This window comes from Eumetopias jubatus, unplaced genomic scaffold, assembly GCF_037043125.1.
Source record: "Eumetopias jubatus isolate StellerSeaLion01/CBP00866 unplaced genomic scaffold, mEumJub1_p1.0 scaffold_1, whole genome shotgun sequence".
Classification (NCBI taxonomy): Eukaryota; Metazoa; Chordata; class Mammalia; order Carnivora; family Otariidae; genus Eumetopias; species Eumetopias jubatus.
In genome coordinates, this window is record NW_028274807.1 from 212,018,761 (window position 1) to 212,042,072 (window position 23,312).

General features: G+C 44.7%; 1 protein-coding gene across 1 annotated transcript; it reads left to right on the forward strand.

Annotated features, from left to right (window-relative positions):
• Nucleotides 1–57: 57 nt before the first annotated feature.
• On the forward strand, nucleotides 58–22,903 carry LOC148165192 (mucin-16-like). Its single transcript, XM_088023512.1, has 4 exons — nucleotides 58–4,909; nucleotides 20,043–20,588; nucleotides 22,080–22,193; nucleotides 22,482–22,903. Exons 1-4 carry the CDS (start codon nucleotides 58–60, stop codon nucleotides 22,535–22,537), a joined length of 5,568 nt encoding a protein of 1,855 aa, XP_087879638.1. The 3' UTR covers nucleotides 22,538–22,903.
• Nucleotides 22,904–23,312: the final 409 nt, after the last annotated feature.

Below are 23,312 nucleotides of genomic sequence, written 5' to 3' on the forward strand. Positions count from 1 at the left end.
GAAGCCTCTACCACCACAGAGGGACTCCACCTTTCCGGGAACACAGCAGTGACCAGCATGGGGATCATCAGTACTGCACAGGATTCCCAGTCCTCTGCCCCAGCAGACTCAGAGACACCCAAAGACACCACTCCAATCGTCACCTCTTCACTCAGTGGGAATGCCATGGTTTCCACACGAATGGCTGGCCTTTCTGAAGCCACAGAGTTGAAGACACAGTCAACGTCATCCCTTGCCCCGGAACTGGGGGACACCAGCGCCTCCCAGCACACTGTCATGACCTCAGAGAAAGTCACTGTCCCTTCTGTTATTGATACTACCAATGAGGCCTCCAGGACCGATGTCATCTCCTCTAGCAGGACATCCATGCCTGGCCCTGCTCCATCCACACTGTCACCAGACATCCCCATGGCAATCAACACCAGGCCGTCTACCTCTCCCGTCATGAAAGAGTCCACAACCATAACCATGGACACCGAAACAGTTCTCCCTGGGGCTACACCACAGGGCACAGGTGCCTCGGATGCATCAGCCACAGCCTCCTGGGCAGAGGATCACGCAGCTGGGACTCAGGGTTTTGCACGCCCAGAAGTCACCATGAGCATGGGCGCAGGTTCTGAGGATGGGTCACGGACAAGCCCTTCCTCGGACCTAGACCTCACATCTCCATCCTCCCTGGTGCCTTCCCAGGCCATGACCTCACCTTCTGTAGTTTCCCCCACATCACAAGCCAGGGGCCTTTCTCCACCTGTCCCTGCCACCTCACCTAGCACCCCTGGCTTGCTGGGCACCACTGGCACATTGAGCAAAACTTTGGGACATATGACAAGGTCACCTTCAGATTTGAGCAGCACCTCAGTTGAGACCCGGGTAATTTCAGAAGCCTCTACCACCACAGAGGGACTCCACCTTTCCAAGAACACAGCAGTGACCAGCATGGGGATCATCAGTACTGCACAGGATTCCCAGTCCTCTGCCCCAGCAGACTCAGAGACACCCAAAGACACCACTCCAATTGTCACCTCTTCACTCAGTGGGAATGCCACGGTTTCCACACGAATGCCTGGCCTTTCTGAAACCACAGAGTTGAAGACACAGTCAATGTCATCCCTTGCCCCGGAACCGGGGGACACCAGCACCTCCCGGCACACCGTCACGGCCTCAGAGAAAGTCACTGTCCCTTCTGTAACGTCCACTGATACTACCGATGAGGACTCCAGCACCAACGTCATCTCCTCTAGCAGGACATCGATGCCTGGCCCTGCTCCATCCACGCTGTCACCAGACATTCCCAAGGCATTTAACACCGGGCTGTCTACCTCTCCCATCATGACAGAGTTCACAGCCATAACCATGGACACCGAAACAGTTCTCCCTGGGGCTATATCAGAAGGAACAGGTGCCTTGGATGCATCAGCCACAGCCTCCTGGGCAGAGAGTCACGCAGCTGGGACTCAGGGTTTTGAACGCCCAGAAGTCACCATGAGTATGGGCACAGGTTCTGAGGATGGGTCACGGACAAGCCCTTCCTCGGACCTACACCTCACATCTCCATCCTCCCTGGTGCCTTCCCAGGCCATGACCTCACCTTCTGTAGTTTCCCCCACATCACAAGCCAGGGGCCTTTCTCCACCTGTCCCTGCCACCTCACCTGGCACCCCTGGCTTGCTGGGCACCACTGGCACATTGAGCAAAACTTTGGGACATATGACAAGGTCACCTTCAGATTTGAGCAGCACCTCGGTTGAGACCCGGGTAATTTCAGAAGCCTCTACCACCACAGAGGGACTCCACCTTTCCGGGAACACGACAATGACCAGCATGAGGATCATCACTTCTGCACGGGAATCCCAGTCCTCCGCCCCAGCCGACTCAGAGACACCCAAAGGCACCACTCCAATCGTCACCTCTTCCCTCAGTGGGGATGCCACGGTTTCCACACGAATGGCTGTCCTTTCTGAAACCACAGAGTTGGAGACACAGTCAACGTCATCCTTCGCCCCAGAACTGGGGGACACCAGTGCCTCCCGGCTCACCGCCATGACCTCAGAGAAAGTCACTGTCCCTTCTGTAATGTCCACTGATACTACCGATGAGGACTCCAGCACCAACGTCATCTCCTCTAGCAGGACATCCATGCCTGGCCCTGCTCCATCCACGCTGTCACCAGACATCCCCACGGCAATCAACACCAGGCTGTCTACCTCCCCCGTCATGACAGAGTCCACAGCTATAACCATGGCCACCGAAACAGTTCTCCCTGGGGCTACACCACAGGGCACAGGTGCCTCGGATGCATCAGCCACAGCCTCCTGGGCAGAGAGTCACGCGGCTGGGACTCAGGGTTTTGCACGCCCAGAAGTCACCATGAGCATGGGCGCAGGTTCTGAGGATGGGTCATGGACAAGCCCTTCCTCGGACCTAGACTTCACATCTCCATCCTCCCTGGTGCCTTCCCGGGCCATGACCTCACTTTCTCTAGTTTCCCCCACGTCACAAGCCAGGGGCCTTTCTGCACCTGTCCCTGCCACCTCACCTGGCGCCCCTGGCAAACTGGGCACCACCGGCACATTGAGCACAAATTTGGTACGTGTGACAAGTTCATCTTCAGATTTGAGCAGCACCTCAGTTGAGACCCGGGTAATTTCAGAAGCCTCTACCACCACAGAGGGACTCCACCTTTCCGAGAACACAGCAGTGACCAGCATGGGGATCATCAGTACTGCACAGGTTTCCCAGTCCTCTGCCCCAGCAGACTCAGAGACACCCAAAGACACCACTCCAATCGTCACCTCTTCACTCAGTGGGAATGCCACGGTTTCCACACGAATGCCTGGCCTTTCTGAAACCACAGAGTTGAAGACACAGTCAATGTCATCCCTTGCCCCGGAACCGGGGGACACCAGCACCTCCCGGCACACCGTCACGGCCTCAGAGAAAGTCACTGTCCCTTCTGTAACGTCCACTGATACTACCGATGAGGACTCCAGCACCAACGTCATCTCCTCTAGCAGGACATCGATGCCTGGCCCTGCTCCATCCACGCTGTCACCAGACATTCCCAAGGCATTTAACACCGGGCTGTCTACCTCTCCCATCATGACAGAGTTCACAGCCATAACCATGGACACCGAAACAGTTCTCCCTGGGGCTATATCAGAAGGAACAGGTGCCTCGGATGCATCAGCCACAGCCTCCTGGGCAGAGAGTTACGCAGCTGGGACTCAGGGTTTTGAACGCCCAGAAGTCACCATGAGTATGGGCGCAGGTTCTGAGGATGGGTCACAGGCAAGCCCTTCCTCGGACCTACACCTCACATCTCCATCCTCCCTGGTGCCTTCCCAGGCCATGACCTCACCTTCTGTAGTTTCCCCCACATCACAAGCCAGGGGCCTTTCTCCACCTGTCCCTGCCACCTCACCTGGCACCCCTGGCTTGCTGGGCACCACTGGCACATTGAGCAAAACTTTGGGACATATGACAAGGTCACCTTCAGATTTGAGCAGCACCTCGGTTGAGACCCGGGTAATTTCAGAAGCCTCTACCACCACAGAGGGACTCCACCTTTCCGGGAACACGGCAATGACCAGCATGAGGATCATCACTTCTGCACGGGAATCCCAGTCCTCCGCCCCAGCCGACTCAGAGACACCCAAAGGCACCACTCCAATCGTCACCTCTTCCCTCAGTGGGGATGCCACGGTTTCCACACGAATGGCTGTCCTTTCTGAAACCACAGAGTTGGAGACACAGTCAACGTCATCCTTCGCCCCAGAACTGGGGGACACCAGTGCCTCCCGGCTCACCGCCATGACCTCAGAGAAAGTCACTGTCCCTTCTGTAATGTCCACTGATACTACCGATGAGGACTCCAGCACCAACGTCATCTCCTCTAGCAGGACATCCATGCCTGGCCCTGCTCCATCCACGCTGTCACCAGACATCCCCACGGCAATCAACACCAGGCTGTCTACCTCCCCCGTCATGACAGAGTCCACAGCTATAACCATGGCCACCGAAACAGTTCTCCCTGGGGCTACACCACAGGGCACAGGTGCCTCGGATGCATCAGCCACAGCCTCCTGGGCAGAGAGTCACGCGGCTGGGACTCAGGGTTTTGCACGCCCAGAAGTCACCATGAGCATGGGCGCAGGTTCTGAGGATGGGTCATGGACAAGCCCTTCCTCGGACCTAGACTTCACATCTCCATCCTCCCTGGTGCCTTCCCGGGCCATGACCTCACTTTCTCTAGTTTCCCCCACGTCACAAGCCAGGGGCCTTTCTGCACCTGTCCCTGCCACCTCACCTGGCGCCCCTGGCAAACTGGGCACCACCGGCACATTGAGCACAAATTTGGTACGTGTGACAAGTTCATCTTCAGATTTGAGCAGCACCTCAGTTGAGACCCGGGTAATTTCAGAAGCCTCTACCACCACAGAGGGACTCCACCTTTCCGAGAACACAGCAGTGACCAGCATGGGGATCATCAGTACTGCACAGGATTCCCAGTCCTCTGCCCCAGCAGACTCAGAGACACCCAAAGACACCACTCCAATCGTCACCTCTTTGCTCAGTGGGGATGCCACAATTTCCACACCAATGGCTGGCCTTTCTGAAACCACAGAGTTGAAGACACAGTCAACATCATCCCTTGCCCCGGAACTGGGGGACACCAGCACCTCCCGGCACACCGCCACAGACTCAGAGAAAGTCACTGTCCCTTCTGTAATGTCCACTGATACTTCCGATGAGGCCTCGAGGACCGACGTCATCTCCTCTGGCAGGACATCCATGCCTGGCTCTGCTCCCTCCACGCTGTCACCAGACATCCCCACGGCAATCAACACCAGGCTCTCTACCTCTTCCCTTAGTGTTGAACCTGGGACAATCACCATCTTTACCACGAAAGGTACCCTTTTTGGTGTGTCATAGAATATTTTTATCTTGGTTCAATCGATCACAGTCCTGGTTAGAGTATTTAGGTTTATCATAGCAGTCATGACCACTATCATCATAAGTGTTTGCAGGGAGTGTAATGTGGGATTTTGTTTTTCTTTCTGTAAACTTTGCTCTTCGTTTTTTTTTTGTTTTTTTGTTATGTTAATCACCATACATTATATCATTAGTTTTTGACGTAGTGTTCCATGATCCAGTTTTTGCCTATAACAGCCAGTGCTCCATGTAGTACGTGCCCTCTTTAATACCCATCACCAGGCTAACCCATCCCCTCAACCCCATCCCCTCTGGAACCCTCAGTTTGTTTCTCAGAGTCCATAATCTCTCATGGTTCATCTCCCCCTCCGATTTCCGCCCTTCATTTTTCCCTTCCTGCTATCTTCTTTTTTTTAACATGTAATTTATTATTTGTTTCAGAGGTACAGGTCTGTGATTCAAGAGTCTTACACAATTCACAGCGCTCACCATAGCACATACCCTCCCCGATGTCTATCCCCCAGCCACCCCTTCTCTCCCACCCCCCACCACTCTAGCAACACTCAGTTTGTTTCCTGAGTTATGAATTCGTCATATCAGTGAGGTCATATGACACATGTCTTTCTCTGATTGACTTATTTTGCTCAGTATAATAACCTCCAGTTCCATCCACGTTGTTGCAAATGGCAAGATTTTATTCCTTTTGATGGGTGCATAATATTCCATTGTATATACACACCACATCTTCTTTATCCATTCATCTGTAGCTGCACATCTTGGCTCTTTCCAGAGTTTGGCTATTGTGGACATAGCTGCTATAAACATCGGGGTGCATGTACCTCTTCGGATCCCTACATTTGTATCTTTGGGGTAAATACCCATAGTACAATTGCTGGGTCGTATGGTAGCTCTATTTTCAACTTTTTGAGGAACCTCCATACTGTTTTCCAGAGTGGCTGCACCAGCTTGCATTCCCACCAACAGTGTAGGAGGGGTCCCCTTTCTCTGCATCCCCGACAACATCTGTCGTTTCCTGACTTGTTAATTTTAGCCATTCTGACTGGTGTGCGGTGGTATCTTGTTGAGGTTTTGATTTGGATTTCCCTGATGCCGAGCGATGTTGAGCACTTTTTCATGTGTCTGTTGGTCATTTGGATGTCTTCTTTGGAAAAATATCTGTTCATGTCTTCTGCCCATTTCTTGATTGGATCAATTGTTGTTTGGGTGTTGAGTTTGATAAGTTCTTTATAAATTTTGGATACTAGCCCTTTATCTGATATGTCATTTGCAGCTATCTTCTCCCATTCTGTTGGTTGTCTTTTGGTTTTGTGGACTGTTTCTTTTGCTGTGCAAAAGCTTTTTATCTTGGTGAGGTCCCAATAGTTCATCTTTGCCCTTGCTTCCCTTGCCTTTGGCAATGTTTCTAGGAAGAATTTGCTGTGGCTGAGGTCGAAGAGGTTGCTGCCTGTGTTCTCCTTTAGGATTTTGATGGACTCCTGTCTCACATTTAGGTCTTTCAACCATTTGGAGTCTATTTTTGTGTGTGGTGTAAGCAAATGGTCCAGTTTCATTCTTCTGCATGTGGCTGTCCAATTTTCCCAACACCATTGGTTGAAGAGATTGTCTTTTTTCCATTGGACATTCTTTCCTGCTTTGTCAAAGATGAGTTGACCATAGAGTTGAGGGTCCATTTCTTTGCTCTCTCTTCTGCTCCATTGATCTATGTGTCTGTTTTTGTGCCAGTACCATACTGTCTTGATGATTACAGCTTTGTAATAGAGCTTGAAGTCCGGAATTGTGATGCCACCAGCTTTGCTTTTCTTTTTCAACGTTCCTCTGGCTATTCGGGGTCTTTTCTGGTTCCATACAAATTTTAGGATTATTTTTTTTAAGATTTATTTATTTATTTATTTGAGAGAGAGAATGAGAGATAGCACGAGAGAGAAGAGTGTCAGAGGGAGAAGCAGACTCCCCGCTGAGCAGGGAGCCCGATGCGGGACTCGATCCCGGGACTCCAGGATCATGACCCGAGCCGAAGGCAGCCGCCCAACCAACTGAGCCACCCAGGCACCCAGATTATTTGTCCCATCTCTTTGAAAAAAGTGGATGGTATTTTGATATGGATTGCATTGAATGTGTAGATTGCCATAGGTAGCATTGACATCTTCACAATATTTGTTCTTCCAATCCATGAGTATGGTACATTTTTCCATTTATTTGTGTCTTCCTCAATTTCTTTCATGAGAATTTTATAGTTTTCTGAGTACAGATTCTTTGCCTCTTTGGTTAGATTTATTCCTAGGTATCTTATGGTTTTGGGTGCAATTATAAATGAGATCGACTCCTTAATTTCTCTTTCTTCCGTCTTGTTGTTGGTGTATAGGAATGCCACTGATTTCTGTACATTGATTTTATATCCTGTCACTTTACTGAATTCCTGTATGAGTTCTAGTAGTTTTGGGGTGGAGTCTTTTGGGGTTTCCACATAAAGTATCATATCATCTGCAAAGAGTGAGAGTTTGACTTCTTCTTTGCCAATTCGGATGCCTTTTATTTCTTTTTGTTGTCTGATTGCTGTGGCTAGGACTTCTAATACTATGTTGAATAGCAGTGGTGATAGTGGACATCCCCACCGTGTTCCTGTCTTTAGGGGGAAAGCTCTCAGTTTTTCCCCATTGAGAATGATATTCGCTGTGGGTTTTTAATAGATGCCTTTTATGATATTGAAGTATGTACCCCCTATCCCTATACTCTGAAGTGTTTTGATCAAGAAAGGATGGTGCACTTTGTCAAATGCTTTTTCTGCATCTATTAAGAGGATCATATGGTTCTTCTTCTTTCTTTTATTAATGTATTGTATCACATTGATTGATTTGTGGATGTTGAACCAACCTTGCAGCCCAGGGATAAATCCCACTTGGTCGTGGTGAATAATCCTTTTAATGTACAGTTGGATCCTATTGGCTAGTATTTTGGTGAGAATTTTTGCAGCCATGTTCATCAAGGATATGGGTCTGTAATTCTTTTTGATGGGGTCTTTGGTTTTGGGATCAAGGTAATGGTGGCCTCATAAAACGAGTTTGGAAGTTTTCCTTCCATTTCTATTTTTTTGGAACAGTTTCAGAAGAATAGGTATTAATTCTTCTTTCAATGTTTGGTAGAATTCCCCTGGGAAGCCATCTGGCCCTGGGCTTTTGTTTTTTTGGAGATTTTTGATGAATGCTTCAATTTCCTTAGTGGTTACAGGAACAGCCCAGCTGGTTCAGGTTTGGTCGTTGATACATCTCTAGGAATGCATCCATTTCTTCCAGGTTACCTAATTTGCCAGCATATAGTTGCTGATAATATGTTCTTATAATTGTTTGTATTTCTTTGGTGTTGGTTGTGATCTCTCCTCTTTCATTCATGATTTTATTTATTTGGGTCATTTCTCTTTTCTTTTTGATAAGTCTGGCCAGGGCTTTTTCAATCTTGTTAATTCTTTCAAGGAACCAGCTCCTAGTTTCGTTGATCTGTTCTACTGTTCCTTTGGTTCTATTTCATTGATTTCTGCTCTGGTCTTTATTATTTCTCTTCTCCTGCTGGGCTTAGGCTTTATTTGGTGTTCTGTCTCTAGCTTCTTTAGGTGTAGGGTTAGGTTGTGTATTTAAGACTTTTTTTGTTTCTTGAGAAAGGCTTGGATTGCTATATACTTTCCTCTCAGGACTGCCTTTGCTGCATCCCAAAGATTTTGAACATTTGTGTTTTCATTTTCATTTATTTCCATGAATTTTTCTAATTCTTCTTTAATTTCCTGGTTGACCCATTCATTCTTTAATAGGATGCTCTTTAGCCTCCATGTATTTGAGTTCTTTCCGACTTTCCTCTTGTGATTGAGTTCTAGTTTCAAAGTATTGTGGTCTGAAAATATGCAGGGAACGATCCCAATCTTTTGGTACCAGTTGAGACCTGATTTGTGACCTAGGATGTGATCAATTCTGGAAAATGTTCCATGGGCACTAGAGAAGAATGTGTATTCTGTTGCTTTGGGATGGAATGTTCTGAATATATCTGTGAAGTCCATTTGGTCCAGTGTGTCATTTAAAGTCTTTATTTCCTTGTTGATCTTTTGCTTAGATGATCTGTCCATTTCAGTGAGGGGGGTGTTAAAGTCCCCCACTATTGTATTGTTGCCGATGTGTTTCTTTGCTTTTGTTATTAATTGCCTTATATAATTGGCTGCTCCCATGTTCGGGGCATAGATATTTACAATTGTTAGATCTTCTTGTTGGATAGACCCTTTAAGTAGGATATAGTGTCCTTCCTCATCTCTTATTACAGTCTTTGGTTTAAAATCTAGTTTGTCTGATAGAAGGATTGCTACCCCAGCTTTCTTTTGGTGTCCATTAGCATGGTAAATTGTTTTCCACCCCCTCACTTTCAATCTGGGGGTGTCTTTGGGTCTAAAATGAGCCTCTTGCAGACAGCATATGGATGGGTCTTGTTTTTTTATCCAATCTGATACCCTGTGTCTTTTGATTGGGGCATTTAGCCCATTTACATTCAGGGTAACTATTGAAAGATATGAATTTAATGCCATTGTATTGCCTGTAAGGTGACTGTTACTGTATATTGTCTGTGTTCCTTTCTGGTCTGTTACTTTTAGGCTCTCTCTTTGCTTAGAGGACCCCTTTCCATATTTCTTGTAGGGCTGGTTTTGTGTTTGCAAGTTCCTTTAGTTTTTGTTTGTCCTGGAAGCTTTTATCTCTCCTTCTATTTTCAATGACAGCCTAGCTGGATATAGTATTCTTGGCTGCATATTTTTCTCATTTAGTGCTCTGAATATATCATGCCAGTCCTTTCTGGCCTGCCAGGTCTCTGTGGTTAGGTTTGTTGCCAATCTAATGTTTCTTCCATTGTAGGTTACAGATCTCTTGTACTGAGCTGCTTTCAGGATTTTCTCTTTGTCTCTGAGACTCATAAGTTTTACTATTAGATGTCGGGGTGTTGACCTATTTTTATTGATTTTGAGGGGGATTCTCTGTGCCTCCTGGATTTTGATGCCTGTTTCCTTCCCCACATTAGGGAAGTTCTCTGCTATAATTTGCTCCAATATACCTTCTGCCCCTCTCTCTCTTTCTTCTTCTTCTGGAATCCCAATTATTCTAATGTTGTTTCATCTTATGGTATCACTTATCTTTCGAATTCTGCCCTCGTGATCCAGTAGTTGTATATCTCTCTTTTTCTCAGCTTCTTTATTTTCCATCATTTGGTCTTCTATATCACTAAATCTCTCTTCTGCCTCCTTTATCCTAGCAGTGAGAGCCTCCATTTTTTATTGCACCTCATTAATAGCTTTTTTGACTTCGAATTGGTTAGATTTTCGTTCTTTTATTTCTGCAGAAAGGGTTTCCTTCTTCCATGCTTTTTTCAAGCCCAGCTAGTATCTTTAAAATCGTCATTCTGAACTCTAGTTCCGACATCTTACTAACGTCTGTATTGATTAGGTCCCTGGCAGTCGGTACTGCGTCTTGTTCTTTTTTTTGAGGTGATTTTTCCATCTTGTCATTTTGTCTAGAGCAGAATAGATGAAAGAGAGAATAAAATGCTAACAGGGTAACAACGACCCCAGAAATATATACACTAAACAAATCAGAAGAGACCTGAAACCGGGGGAAAAGGAAGGGAAAGAAAGAAAAAAGAAAAAAAAGATAAAAACAAACAAGCAAAAAACAGAATATGATCAAATATGATCAGCTGGTGCACAGATCAGTGCCACACACTAGATTTTGGGTGTATTTTGGTCTGTTAGAAGAAAGTGCCTACCAAAATTTTAAAGAAAGAAAAACATATATGTACAAAAGTAAGGATAAATATGATGAAGGGATGGAATATGACTGTATAGGTGAAAATTATAAAAGATTTTATAAAAGGAATTGAGAAGATAAGAAGTTGGTTGTAAAAAGAAAGAAGAGGATTTTAAAAAAAAGGGAGAGAATGCGATCAGACAGGAGACTAGAACAAAGCCATACACTAGAGATTTAGGGTTTATTTTGGTCAGTTAGAGGAAAGTGTATCCCAAAATTTTAAAGAGAGAACAACTTATATATATACACCAAAAATAAGGTTAACTACAATGAAGGGATAGACTATGACTCTAAAAATGAAAAACAAAAAAGATTTTTTAAAAAGGGGATTGATAAGATGTTGGCTGAAAAAGGGAAAAAGAAAAATCCAAAAAGAAAAAAGAAAATGAAAGTTAAAAAAAAATTAACTGTGAAAGATTAAAGAATCATGGTAAAAAAGCCATGAATTCTCTGTGCAGTATTCCCCCAGCACTGGAGTTCTCCTGTTCTCATTGATCGGTAAAGTTGGTCTTGGCTGGCTGTTCTTGCTGATCTTCTGGGGGAGGGGCCTGTTGCCATGGTTCCCAATGTCTTTCCCGGAGGTGGAATTGCCCCGCCCTTGTCGGTCTGGGTAAGTAATCAGCTCAGGTTTGCTCTCGGGAGCTTTTGTTCCTTGCAAGCTCTCGGTACAGTGTTGGAGGATGAGAGTGAAAATGGCGGCCTCCCAATCTCCGCCCAGGAGGAGCCGAGAACTTGGGGCCCCGCTCCTCAGTGAGCCCCCAGAGAAAAGCAGTCAGTCAACTCCCATCTCCCTGGTGTCCGGCCGCACTCCGTGCTCACCCGGCCTGTGACCGAGCATTTCTGCACTTCTCTGTTTATTGCCCCATTAATTCTTTTTTTTCTTTTTTTATTGTTATGTTAATCACCATATATTACATAATTTGTTTTGGTGTACTGTTCCATGATTCATTGTTTGTTCATAACACCCAGTGCTCCATGCAGAATGTGCCCTCCTCAATACCCATCACCAGGCTAACCCATCCCCCCACCCTCCTCCCCTCCAGAAACCTCAGTTTGTTTTTCAGAGTCCATCATCTCTCCTGGTTCGTCTCCCCCTCTGACTTACTCCCCTTCATTCTTCCTCTCCTGCTATCTTCTTCTTTTACTTTTTTCTTAAAATATGTTGCGTTATTTGTTTCAGAAGTACAGATCTGTGATTTAACAGTCTTACACAATTCACAGTGCTCACTGTAGCACGTATCTTCCCCAATGTCCATCACCCAGCCACCCCATCCCTCCCACCCCCGACCACTCCAGCAACCCTCAGTTTGTTCCTGAGATTAAGAATTCCTCATATCAGTGAGGTGATATGATACATGTCTTTCTCTGATTGACTTATTTCACTCAGCATAACACCCTCCAGTTCCATCCACGTCGTTGCAAATGGCAAGATCTCATTCCTTTTGATGGCTGCATAATATTCCATTGTGTATATATACCACTTCTTCTTTATCCATTCATCTGTCGATGGACATCTTGGCTCTTTCCACAGTTTGGCTATGGTGGACATTGCTGCTATAAACATTGGGGTGCACGTACTCCTTCGGGTCCCTACATTTGTATGTTTGGGGTAAATACCCAGAAGTGCAATTGCTGGATCGAATGGTAGCTCTAATTTCAACTGTTTGAGGACCCTCCATACTGTTTTCCAGAGGGGTTGCACCAGCTTGCATTCCCACCAACAGTGTAGGAGGGTTCCCCTTTCTCCACATCCCCGCCAGCATCTGTCGTTCCCTGACTTGTTAATTTTAGCCATTCTGACGGGTGTGAGGTGGTATCTCATTGAGGTTTTGATTTGGATTTCCCTGATGCCGAGCGATGTTGAGCACTTTGTCATGTGCCGGTTGGCCATTTGGATGTCTTCTTTGGAAAAATGTCTGTTCATGTCTTCTGCCCATTTCTTGATTGGATCATTTGTTCTTTGGGTGTTGAGTTTGATAAGTTCTTTATAGATTTTGGATACTAGCCCTTTATCTGATATGTCGTTTGCAAATATTTTCTCCCATTCTGTCGGTTGTCTTTTGGTTTTGTGGACTGTTTCTTTTCCTGTGCAAAAGCTTTTTATCTTGATGAAATCCCAATAGTTCATTTTTGCCCTGGCTTCCTGTGCCTTTGGTGATGTTTCTAGGAAGAAGTTGCTGTGGCTGAGGTCGAAGAGGTTGCTACCTGTGTTCTCCTTTAGGATTTGGATGGACTCCTGTCTCACGGTTAGGTCTTTCAACCATTTGGAGTCTATTTTTGTGTGTGGTGTAAGGAAATGGTCCAGTTTCATTCTTCTGCATGTGGCTGTCCAATTTTCCCAACACCATTTGTTGAAGAGACTGTCTTTTTGCCATTGGACAGTCTTTCCTGCTTTGTCAAAGATAAGTTGACCATAGAGTTGAGGGTCCATTTCTGGGCTCTCGATTCTGTTCCATTGATCTATGTGTCTGTTTTTGTGCCAGTACCATACTGTCTTGATGATGACAGCTTTGTAATAGAGCTGGAAGTCCGGAATTGTGATGCCGCCAGCTTTGCTTTTCTTTTTCAATATTCCTCTGGCTATTCGGGGTCTCTTCTGGTTCCATACAAATTTTAGGATTCTTTGTTCCATTTCTTTGAAAAAAGTGGATGGCATTTTGATGGGGATTGCATTGAATGTGTAGATTGCTCTAGGTGGCATTGACATCTTCACAATGTTGGTTCTTCCAATCCATGAGCATGGAACGTTTTTCCATTTCTTTGTGTCTTCTTCAATTTCTTTCCTGAGTATTTTATAGTTTTCCGAGTACAGATCCTTTGCCTCTTTGGTTAAATTTATTCCTAGGTATCTTATGGTTTTGGGTGCAATTGTGAATGGGATCGACTCCTTGATTTGTCTCTCTTCTGTCTTGTTGTTGGTGTATAGGAATGCCACTGATTTCTGTGCATTGATTTTATAGCCTGCTACTTGACTGAATTCCTGTATGAGTTCTAGCAGTTTTGGGGTGGAGTCTTTTGGGTTTTCCACATAAAGTATCATATCATCTGCAAAGAGTGAGAGTTTGACTTCCTCTTTGCCGATTTGGATGCCTTTGATTTCTTTTTGTTGTCTGATTGCTGTGGCTAGGACTTCTAATACTATGTTGAATAGCAGTGGTGAGAGTGGACATCCCTGCCGCTTTCCTGACCTTAGGGGAAAAGCTCTCAGCTTTTCCCCATTGAGAATGATATTCGCTGTAGGTTTTTCATAGATGGCTTTTATGATGTTGAGGTATGTACCCTCTATCCCTATACTCTGAAAAGTTTTGATCAAGAAACGATGTTGTACTTTGTCAAATGCTTTTTCTGCATCTATTGAGAGGATCATATGATTCTTGTTCTTTCTTTTGTTAATGTATTGTATCACGTTGATTGATTTGTGGATGTTGAACCAGCCTTGCAGCCCAGGGATAAATCCCACTTGGTCGTGGCGAATAATCCTTTTAATGTACTGTTGGATCCTATTGGCTAGTATTTTGGTGAGAATTTTTGCATCCATGTTCATCAAGGATATTGGTCTGTAATTCTCCTTTTTGATGGGATCTTTGTCTGGTTTTGGGATCAAGGTAATGGTGGCCTCATAAAATGAATTTGGAAGTTTTCCTTCCATTTCTATTTTTTGGAACAGTGTCAGGAGAATAGGTATTAATTCTTCTTTAAATGTCTGATAGAATTCCCCTGGGAAGCCATCTGGCCCTGGGCTTTTGTTTCTTGGGAGATTTTGGATGACTGTTTCAATTTCCTTAGTGGTTATAGGTCTGTTCAGGTTTTCTATTTCTTCCTGGTTCAATTTTGGTCGTTGATACATCTCTAGGAATGCACCCATTTCTTCCAGGTTATCTAATTTGCTGGCATAGAGTTGCTCATAATATGTTCTTAGAATTGTTTGTATTTCTTTGGTGTTGGTTGTGATCTCTCCTCTTTCATTCATGATTTTGTGGATTTGGGTCGTTTCTCTTTTCTTTTTGATCAGTCTGGACAGGGGTTTATCAATCTTGTTAATTCTTTCAAAGAACCAGCTCCTAGTTTCGTTGATCTGTTCTACTGTTCTTTTGGTTTCTAGTTCATTGATTTCTGCTCTGATCTTTATTATTTCTCTTCTCCTGCTGGGTTTAGGCTTTCTTTGCTGTTCTTTCTCCAGCCCCTTTGGTGTAGGGTTAGGTTGTGTATTTGAGACCTTTCTTGTTTCTTGAGAAAGGCTTGTATTGCTATATACTTTCCTCTCAGGACTGCCTTTGCTGTATCCCTAAGATTTTGGACAGTTGTGTTTTCATTTTCATTGGTTTCCATGAATTTTTTTAATTCTTCTTTAATTTCCTGGTTGACCCATTCATTCTTTAGTAGGATGCTCTTTAGCCTCCATGTATTTGAGTTCTTTCCGACTTTCCTCTTGTGATTGAGTTCTAGTTTCAAAGCATTGTGGTCTGAAAATATGCAGGGAATGATCCCAATCTTTTGGTACCGGTTGAGACCTGATTTGTGACCTAGGATGTGATCAATTCTGGAGAATGTTCCATGGGCACTAGAGAAGAATGTGTATTCCTTTGCTTTGGGATGGAATGTTCTGAATATGTCTGTGAAGTCCATTTGGTCCAGTGTGTCATTTAAAGTCTTTATATCCTTGTTGATCTTTTGCTTAGATGATCTGTCCATTTCAGTCAGGGGGGTGTTAAAGTCCCCCACTATTATTGTATTGTTGTCAATGTGTTTCTTTGCTTTTGTTATTATTTGCCTTATATAATTGGCTGCTCCCATGTTCGGGGCATAGATATTTACAATTGTTAGATCTTCTTGTTGGATAGACCCTTTAAGTAGGATATAGTGTCCTTCCTCATCTCTTATTACAGTCTTTGGTTTAAAATCTAGTTTGTCTGATATAAGGATTGCCACCCCAGCTTTCTTTTGGTGTCCATTAGCATGGTAAATGGTTTTCCACCCCCTCACTTTCAATCTGGGGGTGTCTTTGGGTCTAAAATGAGTCTCTTGCAGACAGCATATGGATGGGTCTTGTTTTTTAATCCAATCTGATAGCCTGTGTCTTTTGATTGGGCGTTGAGCCCATTTACATTCAGGGTAACTATTGAAAGGTATGAATTTAATGCCATTGTATTGCCTGTAAGGTGACTGTTACTGTATGTTGTCTGTGTTCCTTTCTGATCTTTGCTGCTTTTAGGCTCTCTCTTTGCTTAGAGGACCCCTTTCAATATTTCTTGGAGGGCTGGTTTCATGTTTGCAAATTCCTTTAGTTTTTTTTTGTTCTGGAAGCTTTTTATCTCTCCTTCTATTTTCAATGACAGCCTAGCTGGATATAGTATTCTTGGCTGCATATTTTTCTCGTTTAGTGCTCTGAAGATATCTTGCCAGTCCTTTCTGGCCTGCCAGGTCTCTGTGGATAGGTCTGTTGCCAATCTAATATTTTTACCATTGTAGGTTACATATCTCTTCTCCCGAGCTGCTTTCAGGATTTTCTCTTTGTCTCTGAGACTCGTAAGTTTTACTATTAGATGTCGGGGTGTTGACCTATTTTTATTGATTTTGAGAGGGGTTCTCTGTGCCTCCTGGATTTTGATGCCTGTTTCCTTCCTCACATTAGGGAAGTTCTCTGCTATTATTTGCTCCAATATACCTTCTGCCCCTCTCTCTCTTTCTTCTTCTTCTGGGATCCCAATTATTCTAATGTTGTTTGGGCTTATCGAATCACTTATCTCTCGAATTCTGCCTTCATGGTCCTGTAGTTGTTTCTCCCTCTTTTTCTCAGCCTCTTTACTTTCCATCATTTGGTCTTCTATATCACTGATTCTCTCTTCTGCCTCATTTATCCTAGCAGTTAGTGCCCCCATTTTTGATTTCACCTCATCAATAGCCTTTTTGATTTCGACTTGGTTAGATTTTAGTTCTTTTATTTCTCCAGAAAGGTTTCTCTAATAACTTCCACGCTTTTTTCAAGCCCAGCTAGTATCTTTAAAGTCATGATTCTGAACTCTAGGTCCGACATCGTACTAATGTCCGTATTGAGTAGGTCCCTGGCTGACGGTACTACCTCTTGTTCTTTTTGCTGAGGTGATTTTTTTCGTCTTGTCATTTTGTCCAGAGGAGAATAGATGAATGAGAGAACACAATGCTCACAAGTTAACAACGTCCCCAGCAAATATACTGTATACAAATCAGAAAAGACCTGAAACCAGGGGAAAAGAAAGGGAAAGAAAGAAAAAAGAAATAGAGAAAAAAAAAGAAAAAAAAAGGTAAAAACAAAAACAGAACAATACAAAAAAAGCAGATGTGATCAAATATGATCAGGCTAGTGCCTAGATCAGTGCCACACACTAGATTTTGGGCGTATTTTGGTCTGTTAGAAAAAAGTGCCTCCTAAAATTTTAAAGGAAGAAAGACATATATGTACAAAATAAGGGTTGATACAATGAAGGGATAGAAGATGACTGTAAAGATGAAAATTATAATAGATTTTATAAAAGGACTTGATAAGATAAGAAGTTGTTTGAAAAAAGAAAGAAGATTTAAAAAAAAAAAAAGAAAGAAAAAAGGGAGAGAATGTGATCAGGCAGGAGACTAGAACAGAGCCATACACTAGTGATTTAGGGTATATTTTGATCTGTTAGAAGAAACTGTATCTCAAAATTTTAAAGAGAGAACAACTTATATATATATGCCAAAAATAAGGCTAACTACTATGAAGGGATAAAATATGACTCTAAAAATGAAAAATAAAAAATGGTTTTTTTTAAAAGAGATTGATAAGATGTTGGTTGAAAAAGGGAAAAAGAAAAAGAAAAAAAGTTAACAAAAATTAACTTTGATGAACTAATGAATCATGGTAAAAAAAAGCCATGAAGTCTATGTGCAGTATTCCCCTAGCGCTGGAGTTCTCCCATTCTCCTTGATCGGTAAACTTGGTCTTGGCTTGCTGGCTGTTCGTGCTGATCTTCTGGGGGGAGGGGCCTGTTGCTGTGGTTTCCAAATGTCTTTGCCGGAGGCTGAATTGCCCCGCCCTTGTCGGTCCGGGCTAAGCAAGCTGCTCGGGTTTGATCTCACGAGCTTTTGTTCCCTGCAAGCTCTCCGTACAGCCTTGGAGGACCAGGGCAAAATGGTGGCCTCCCAATCTCCGCCCGGAGGAGCTGAGAACTCGGGGCCCCGCTCCTCAGTGCGCCCCCAGAGAAAAGCAGTCACTCCCTTGTCCCTGGTCTCCGGCAGCACTCCGTGCTCACCCGGCCTGTGACCGAGCGTTTGTATCTGTGGCACCCGACCCCGTGTGGAGTCCCCAAACCCAGCAGATCCCTGCGGTGCGTTCCCGCGCCGCTCCTCCCGGGAAGGAAGGGGAGTCTCCCCGGATCTGCCGCCTGTTGGGTCCCTGCTGCAGGAGCAGTGGCCCGACTGGGCCGCAGATCACAGTTTATGGCAACCGCAAGCTGAGAGCCCGTGCCTCAGCTCTGTCTCTGCAGGTGGCTTCCCCGCTCCGATACCTGGGAGCTCTGGCGCACTCAGGCTCCCCCGGTCTTTCTGTGACCCCAAGGGTCCTGAGACCCCACTGTCCCACGAGGGTTCTACCCCCGCTTAGCCACTTGAGCGACGTCCCTCAGCGGAGCCGACTTCTAAAAGGTCCAATTTTGTGCTCCGCGGCTCTAGCACTTGCCAGAAGCGGCCGGCGGAGGCCCCTCCCCTGCCGTCTATCCTCCCGAATATCGCCTCGGATTCACTTCTCCGCACGTCCTACCTTCCAGTAAGTGGTCGCTTCTCTGTTCAGATAGTTGTTGCTACTCTCCTCTTTGATCTCCTGTTGAGTTCGTAGGTGTTCAGAATGGTTTGATCCCTATCCAGCTGAATTCCTGAGACCAGACGAAATCTAGGTCTCCTACTCCTCCGCCATCTTGCTCCGCCCCCTGTGACCGAGCATTTCTATCTCTGGCACCCAACCCCGTGTGGAGTCTCCAAACCCAGCAGATCCCTGCGGTTCACTCCCGTGTCGCTCCTCCTGGGGGAGGAAGGGGAGTCTCCCCGGATCTGCTGCGTGTTGGGTCCCTGCTGGAGGAGCAGTGGCCCGACTGTGCCGCGGATCACAGTTTATGGCCACCCCGAGCTGAGAGCCCGCGCCTTGGCTCCGTCTCTGCAGCCAGCTTCCCCAATCCGATACCTGGGAGCTCTGCCACACTCAGGCACCCCTGGTCTTTCTGTGACCCTGAGGGTCCTGAGACCACACCGTCCCGCGAGGGTTCCACCCCCTGCTTAGGCACTGGAGCGACATCCCTCAGAGGAGCCGACTTCTAAAAGTTCCAATTTTGTGCTCTGTGGCTCTATCACTTGCCAGAAGCGGCCAATGGAGGCCCCCTCCCCCGCCGTCTATCCTCCCGAATAGCGCTTCGGATTCACTTCTCCGCACGTCCTACCTTCCAGAAAGTGGTCGCTTTTCTGTTCAGAGAGTTGCTGCTATTCTTTTCTTTGATCTCCTGTTGAGTTTGTAGGTGTTCAGAATGGTTTGATCCTTATCTAGCTGAATTCCTGGGACCAGATGAAATTTAGGTCTCCTACTCCTCTGCCATCTTGCTCCTCCGATCTAATTCTGCTCTTCGTTTTTCTGGCAGTGATCCCTTCCACAAACTTACTTTCCTTAGATTCCTTCATAGTATCTGTTAGTAAACTTCCTTTCCCATTCCTGTGACCTCAATTCTCATTTCTGTCCCTGTAAAGTTCAGTTTTTTCAGTTTTAGTCTTGTAACCCAAAATCATCTTACCTCCACAGTGAAACACTGGCCACGTTTGATGTTACTGCAGATAAATAGAGTATGAATATTTTTTCACATATATACTTGTAAGTAATGTGCAGAATAGCCTTTGTAAATATGAAGCACCTTCCTCTGTCCCCATTCACTGTGGTCCATGCAGGGCCTCTTAACCAATGGATACTTCCTGTTCCATTGAGGAGACCACTATTTTCACTCCAATATATGTCTTCTTTGACCCTAGAACATTGAGACAGGGCCACTTTCGCATCTCTCTTCTAGACTTCAGGAAACATTCATATCCCTGGACTCTAGTTCAGCTACTCCCACAAACCCACCTTTATCTTCTCTGTCCACTCATGTTTTGAAATATTCCAAGACTGATATCACCTCTTCTGTGAAAATATGAGTTTCATACCAGCCTTTGTCCTGGCAGTGTGCTGAAATTTCAGTGGAAATCTCTCTCTCACTCTTATCCCTTTTTCTTTTGCAGGGCCTGCTGGTGTAACCTCCTTCCCAGAATCCAAGGTTTCCGTGTCTGTATCAGAAAGTACTCCTTACCTGAGTACAGTAATGCTGTCTTCAGCTGAGACCATTTCAATTGACACATTGGTGCCTTCTCTGTCTACAGTTACATCTGGAGTTCCAGGTGACAGCTCAGCCACCTTCTCAGCCAGTCCATTTCTGAGAACAGAACGAGGCCCTGGAGATGCTATGTCCACCATTGCAGAGAGTCTACCTTCATCAGCTTCAATACCATTCCCCTCTTTGACCTTCACTCCTGCTTACTCTTCAACCAGTCCAGCCCCCCATGGAATTACTTCCTCACTGGTTACCCAACGTATGGTGGGCACCAACACTGGGGCGGAGAGGAGCACTGCTGAAGGACCCTTGGGTGTGGTCAGTACTTTGGAGACATGGACTGAGCCAGTCAGGACATCTTTATCAACCATTGTGGATACCAGAATGACAGAGCATATTCACTTGGGAACAGTGACAAGTTCTTCTCAACTTCCTCCACAATCAACACAGTTGACAAGTAAGGTCCTATACTCCAATTATTAGTGACTCATAGGAAATGACTCTTTTCCTGAGAGGCATAAAGGAGTTTAGGAGTTTATTACTGCACAGAAATTCTTTTAGCAAACATTTGTTGGTCTATCCTCAGTTCTAGGCATTAGACTAGGCATTGGGGAAACTAAGATAAATAAGTAAGTAGATGATTCCAGTACCATGATAGATGTTTTAACATTACTATGATTATGCTGATGATAATGCTAATGACAACAGACTTTTTCTAGGGCACTTATTCCCTGTCAAGCGTTGTTCTATTAATTTATTTAATCCTTATTGAAACACAATTTGAAGAAAGGATGATGATAAGCCCATTTTACAGATTAGTAAACTGAGAACAGAGGGTTGAGTAATTTACTCAAGTTCATAAAGCTAATAAGTGGTAAGAATTCAGAGTATGTGGCACTAGGAATCTATGCTCTTAGTTATTAGGCTAATTGGTCAGAGAGGGAGGAGAAAAAACAAGAGATTCTGGCATTGCAGAAGCCATAGGAGGGGAGAGTTTTAGGAAGAAAAATGGTCAGTTCTGTCAAATGCTACTAATAGTCACATTGAAGTGGGGTGAGTCCTTTGACAAATGTGGGCCCTCAGAGACTCTAATGAAGGGAGTGTGAGTAAGTTGCAAAGAACTAGAACAAGCCTAATTACACATAGATACAGGGGAGATATCCCTCTTTGAATTGAGTGTGTTTTTATGTTGAGGACACAGTCAAAAGCAAGGGAAAAGTGAAAGAAAAAGGTGAGCAAAGTAAAATGATGGAACAAAGTACCTATGGGATGTGGGAAGGACTGGGGGCCTAGGAGGAGGCACACCACCTCCAAGAGATCCATAGATGAGGGAGGGAAACTCTTGGGGATTCCATTCCTCTGAAAAGTTGAACTTGCCCCCAACTTTCGTTTCAGAGACAAGTACAAAGAAGTCCTCTAACTACCTTAGCACCTGCTTTGCTAGCCATTATCTATAGGAAGATGACTTGGTTACCTCTCAATTCACAATAAAATTAAACACATTGATAGGTATTGACCCATGTCTTAAAATGTGGCTCAGTAGTTGAGTCATGGGTGTTCAGTAAGCAAGTGATGAGTGAGATGGTAAGAAGGTAGAAGAGTGGTTGGATGGTTGGAGGGATAAAAGGAAGAATGGAAAAACAGATAAATGAAAGAAAAGAGGGTAAATGTGTAGAAGGGAGGATGGATGTAGAGAAAGGAGGAAAGAAGGAAGGATGGATGGGTAGATATAGGGATGGATGGAAGGAAAGATGGACAGATCTACAGGTGGATGAGTGGGTCAATGGATAGGGGTGGCCATTGGTGGCACATAGCCCTGGCTCAAGTCCATACAGATGGACTTGAAAAGAATTGAGTTGTATAGTCAATTAAGTGGACCCATTTAGACAGTGCTCTCCTTCTGGGTGAGATGAATTAACCCAGGCTTCTTCTCCACCCTCACCTTCAGGGACTGATGGCATCATGGAGCACATCACAGAGATACCCAATGAAGCAGCCCATGGAGGAGCCACAGAACCAGTCCATGTCCCTGTGGCACCCACATCATCTGCTAGTCCTAGAGGTAGGTTCAACTTTGCTTACTTCCCAGTGATCTCACTTGAGGTCTTATTTCCTCCTCCAGAGAGATGAAATGTTTGTTTCTTTAGAGGAAGAATAATGTGGGGTGGCCATGGACTTCCCTGTCTTAGCTGGATCTTTGTCTAATGGTTACCAGGCAGACATTACCACTTTTCTTTTCCTCATAACATGCATAGTGAGTTTAGTTCAAGGTTAGATATGTCATTTCCACAAATATGACCCAGTTTAACTTAACTCTGAAAATGCTTATTAATCTCTTTCTCTGTGTTAGAGACTGCTATAAGCGGAGGATGCGCAGATGAAAATACTTGGGCACTGTATCCATGAAGCTCTCAGACCAGCAGGGAAGCAAAAAAGGAACAGAATAACTATGATGCAACTTTAAACATATGCAATGAAGATGTATTTGAACCATAGAAGGAAGGCTTAATGAGGAAGATAATATTTGAATTGGGTTTGAAAAGATGACTAGGGATTTACCAGAAAGACAAAGGGAGTTGATGAAGATATTCTGGATAGAGAGAACAAACAGCCACATGCAAAGGCACAGACAAGGGTAAAACTGGAAATATTTGGGAGATACAAATAATTCGCCTTTGCTAAAGTATGAGGTAGAAGGATAGGGTGGTAGGAAATGATACTGGAGACACGGGCAGAAAACAACATTCAGGAAACCTCCTAAGGCTTGGTAATGTTTGGATACCCTTTAACAAAAGGACAAAGAATTTTGAGGCAAAAAAAAAAAAAGAAGTTTGGCAAACATGTTGTTCCTTCCTAAAGAATCATAACATGCATAAGCATATTAAAGATTCTGAGAAGTCCTACTGTAAAGAAATTTGTTTAGCTTTATTCAACCTAGAGTTTTATACAATTACTTAACTGCAATAATCTTTCTCTCTAAAAGGCACCTGCTAACATTTCTCAGTGTGATTGTTCTGCATGAGAGTTTAAGAGGTGCAGGTGTATATAGCAAGGGGTTCTCCTCACTGTGTGGTTAAAAGGTAAAGTTCCCCATACCCACTAATTTATTCCCAAGATTTTTGGAGCCCAGACTATTATACATTTTGGAGGCTTTCTGCAAGATGCAGGCTTTAGACAGACT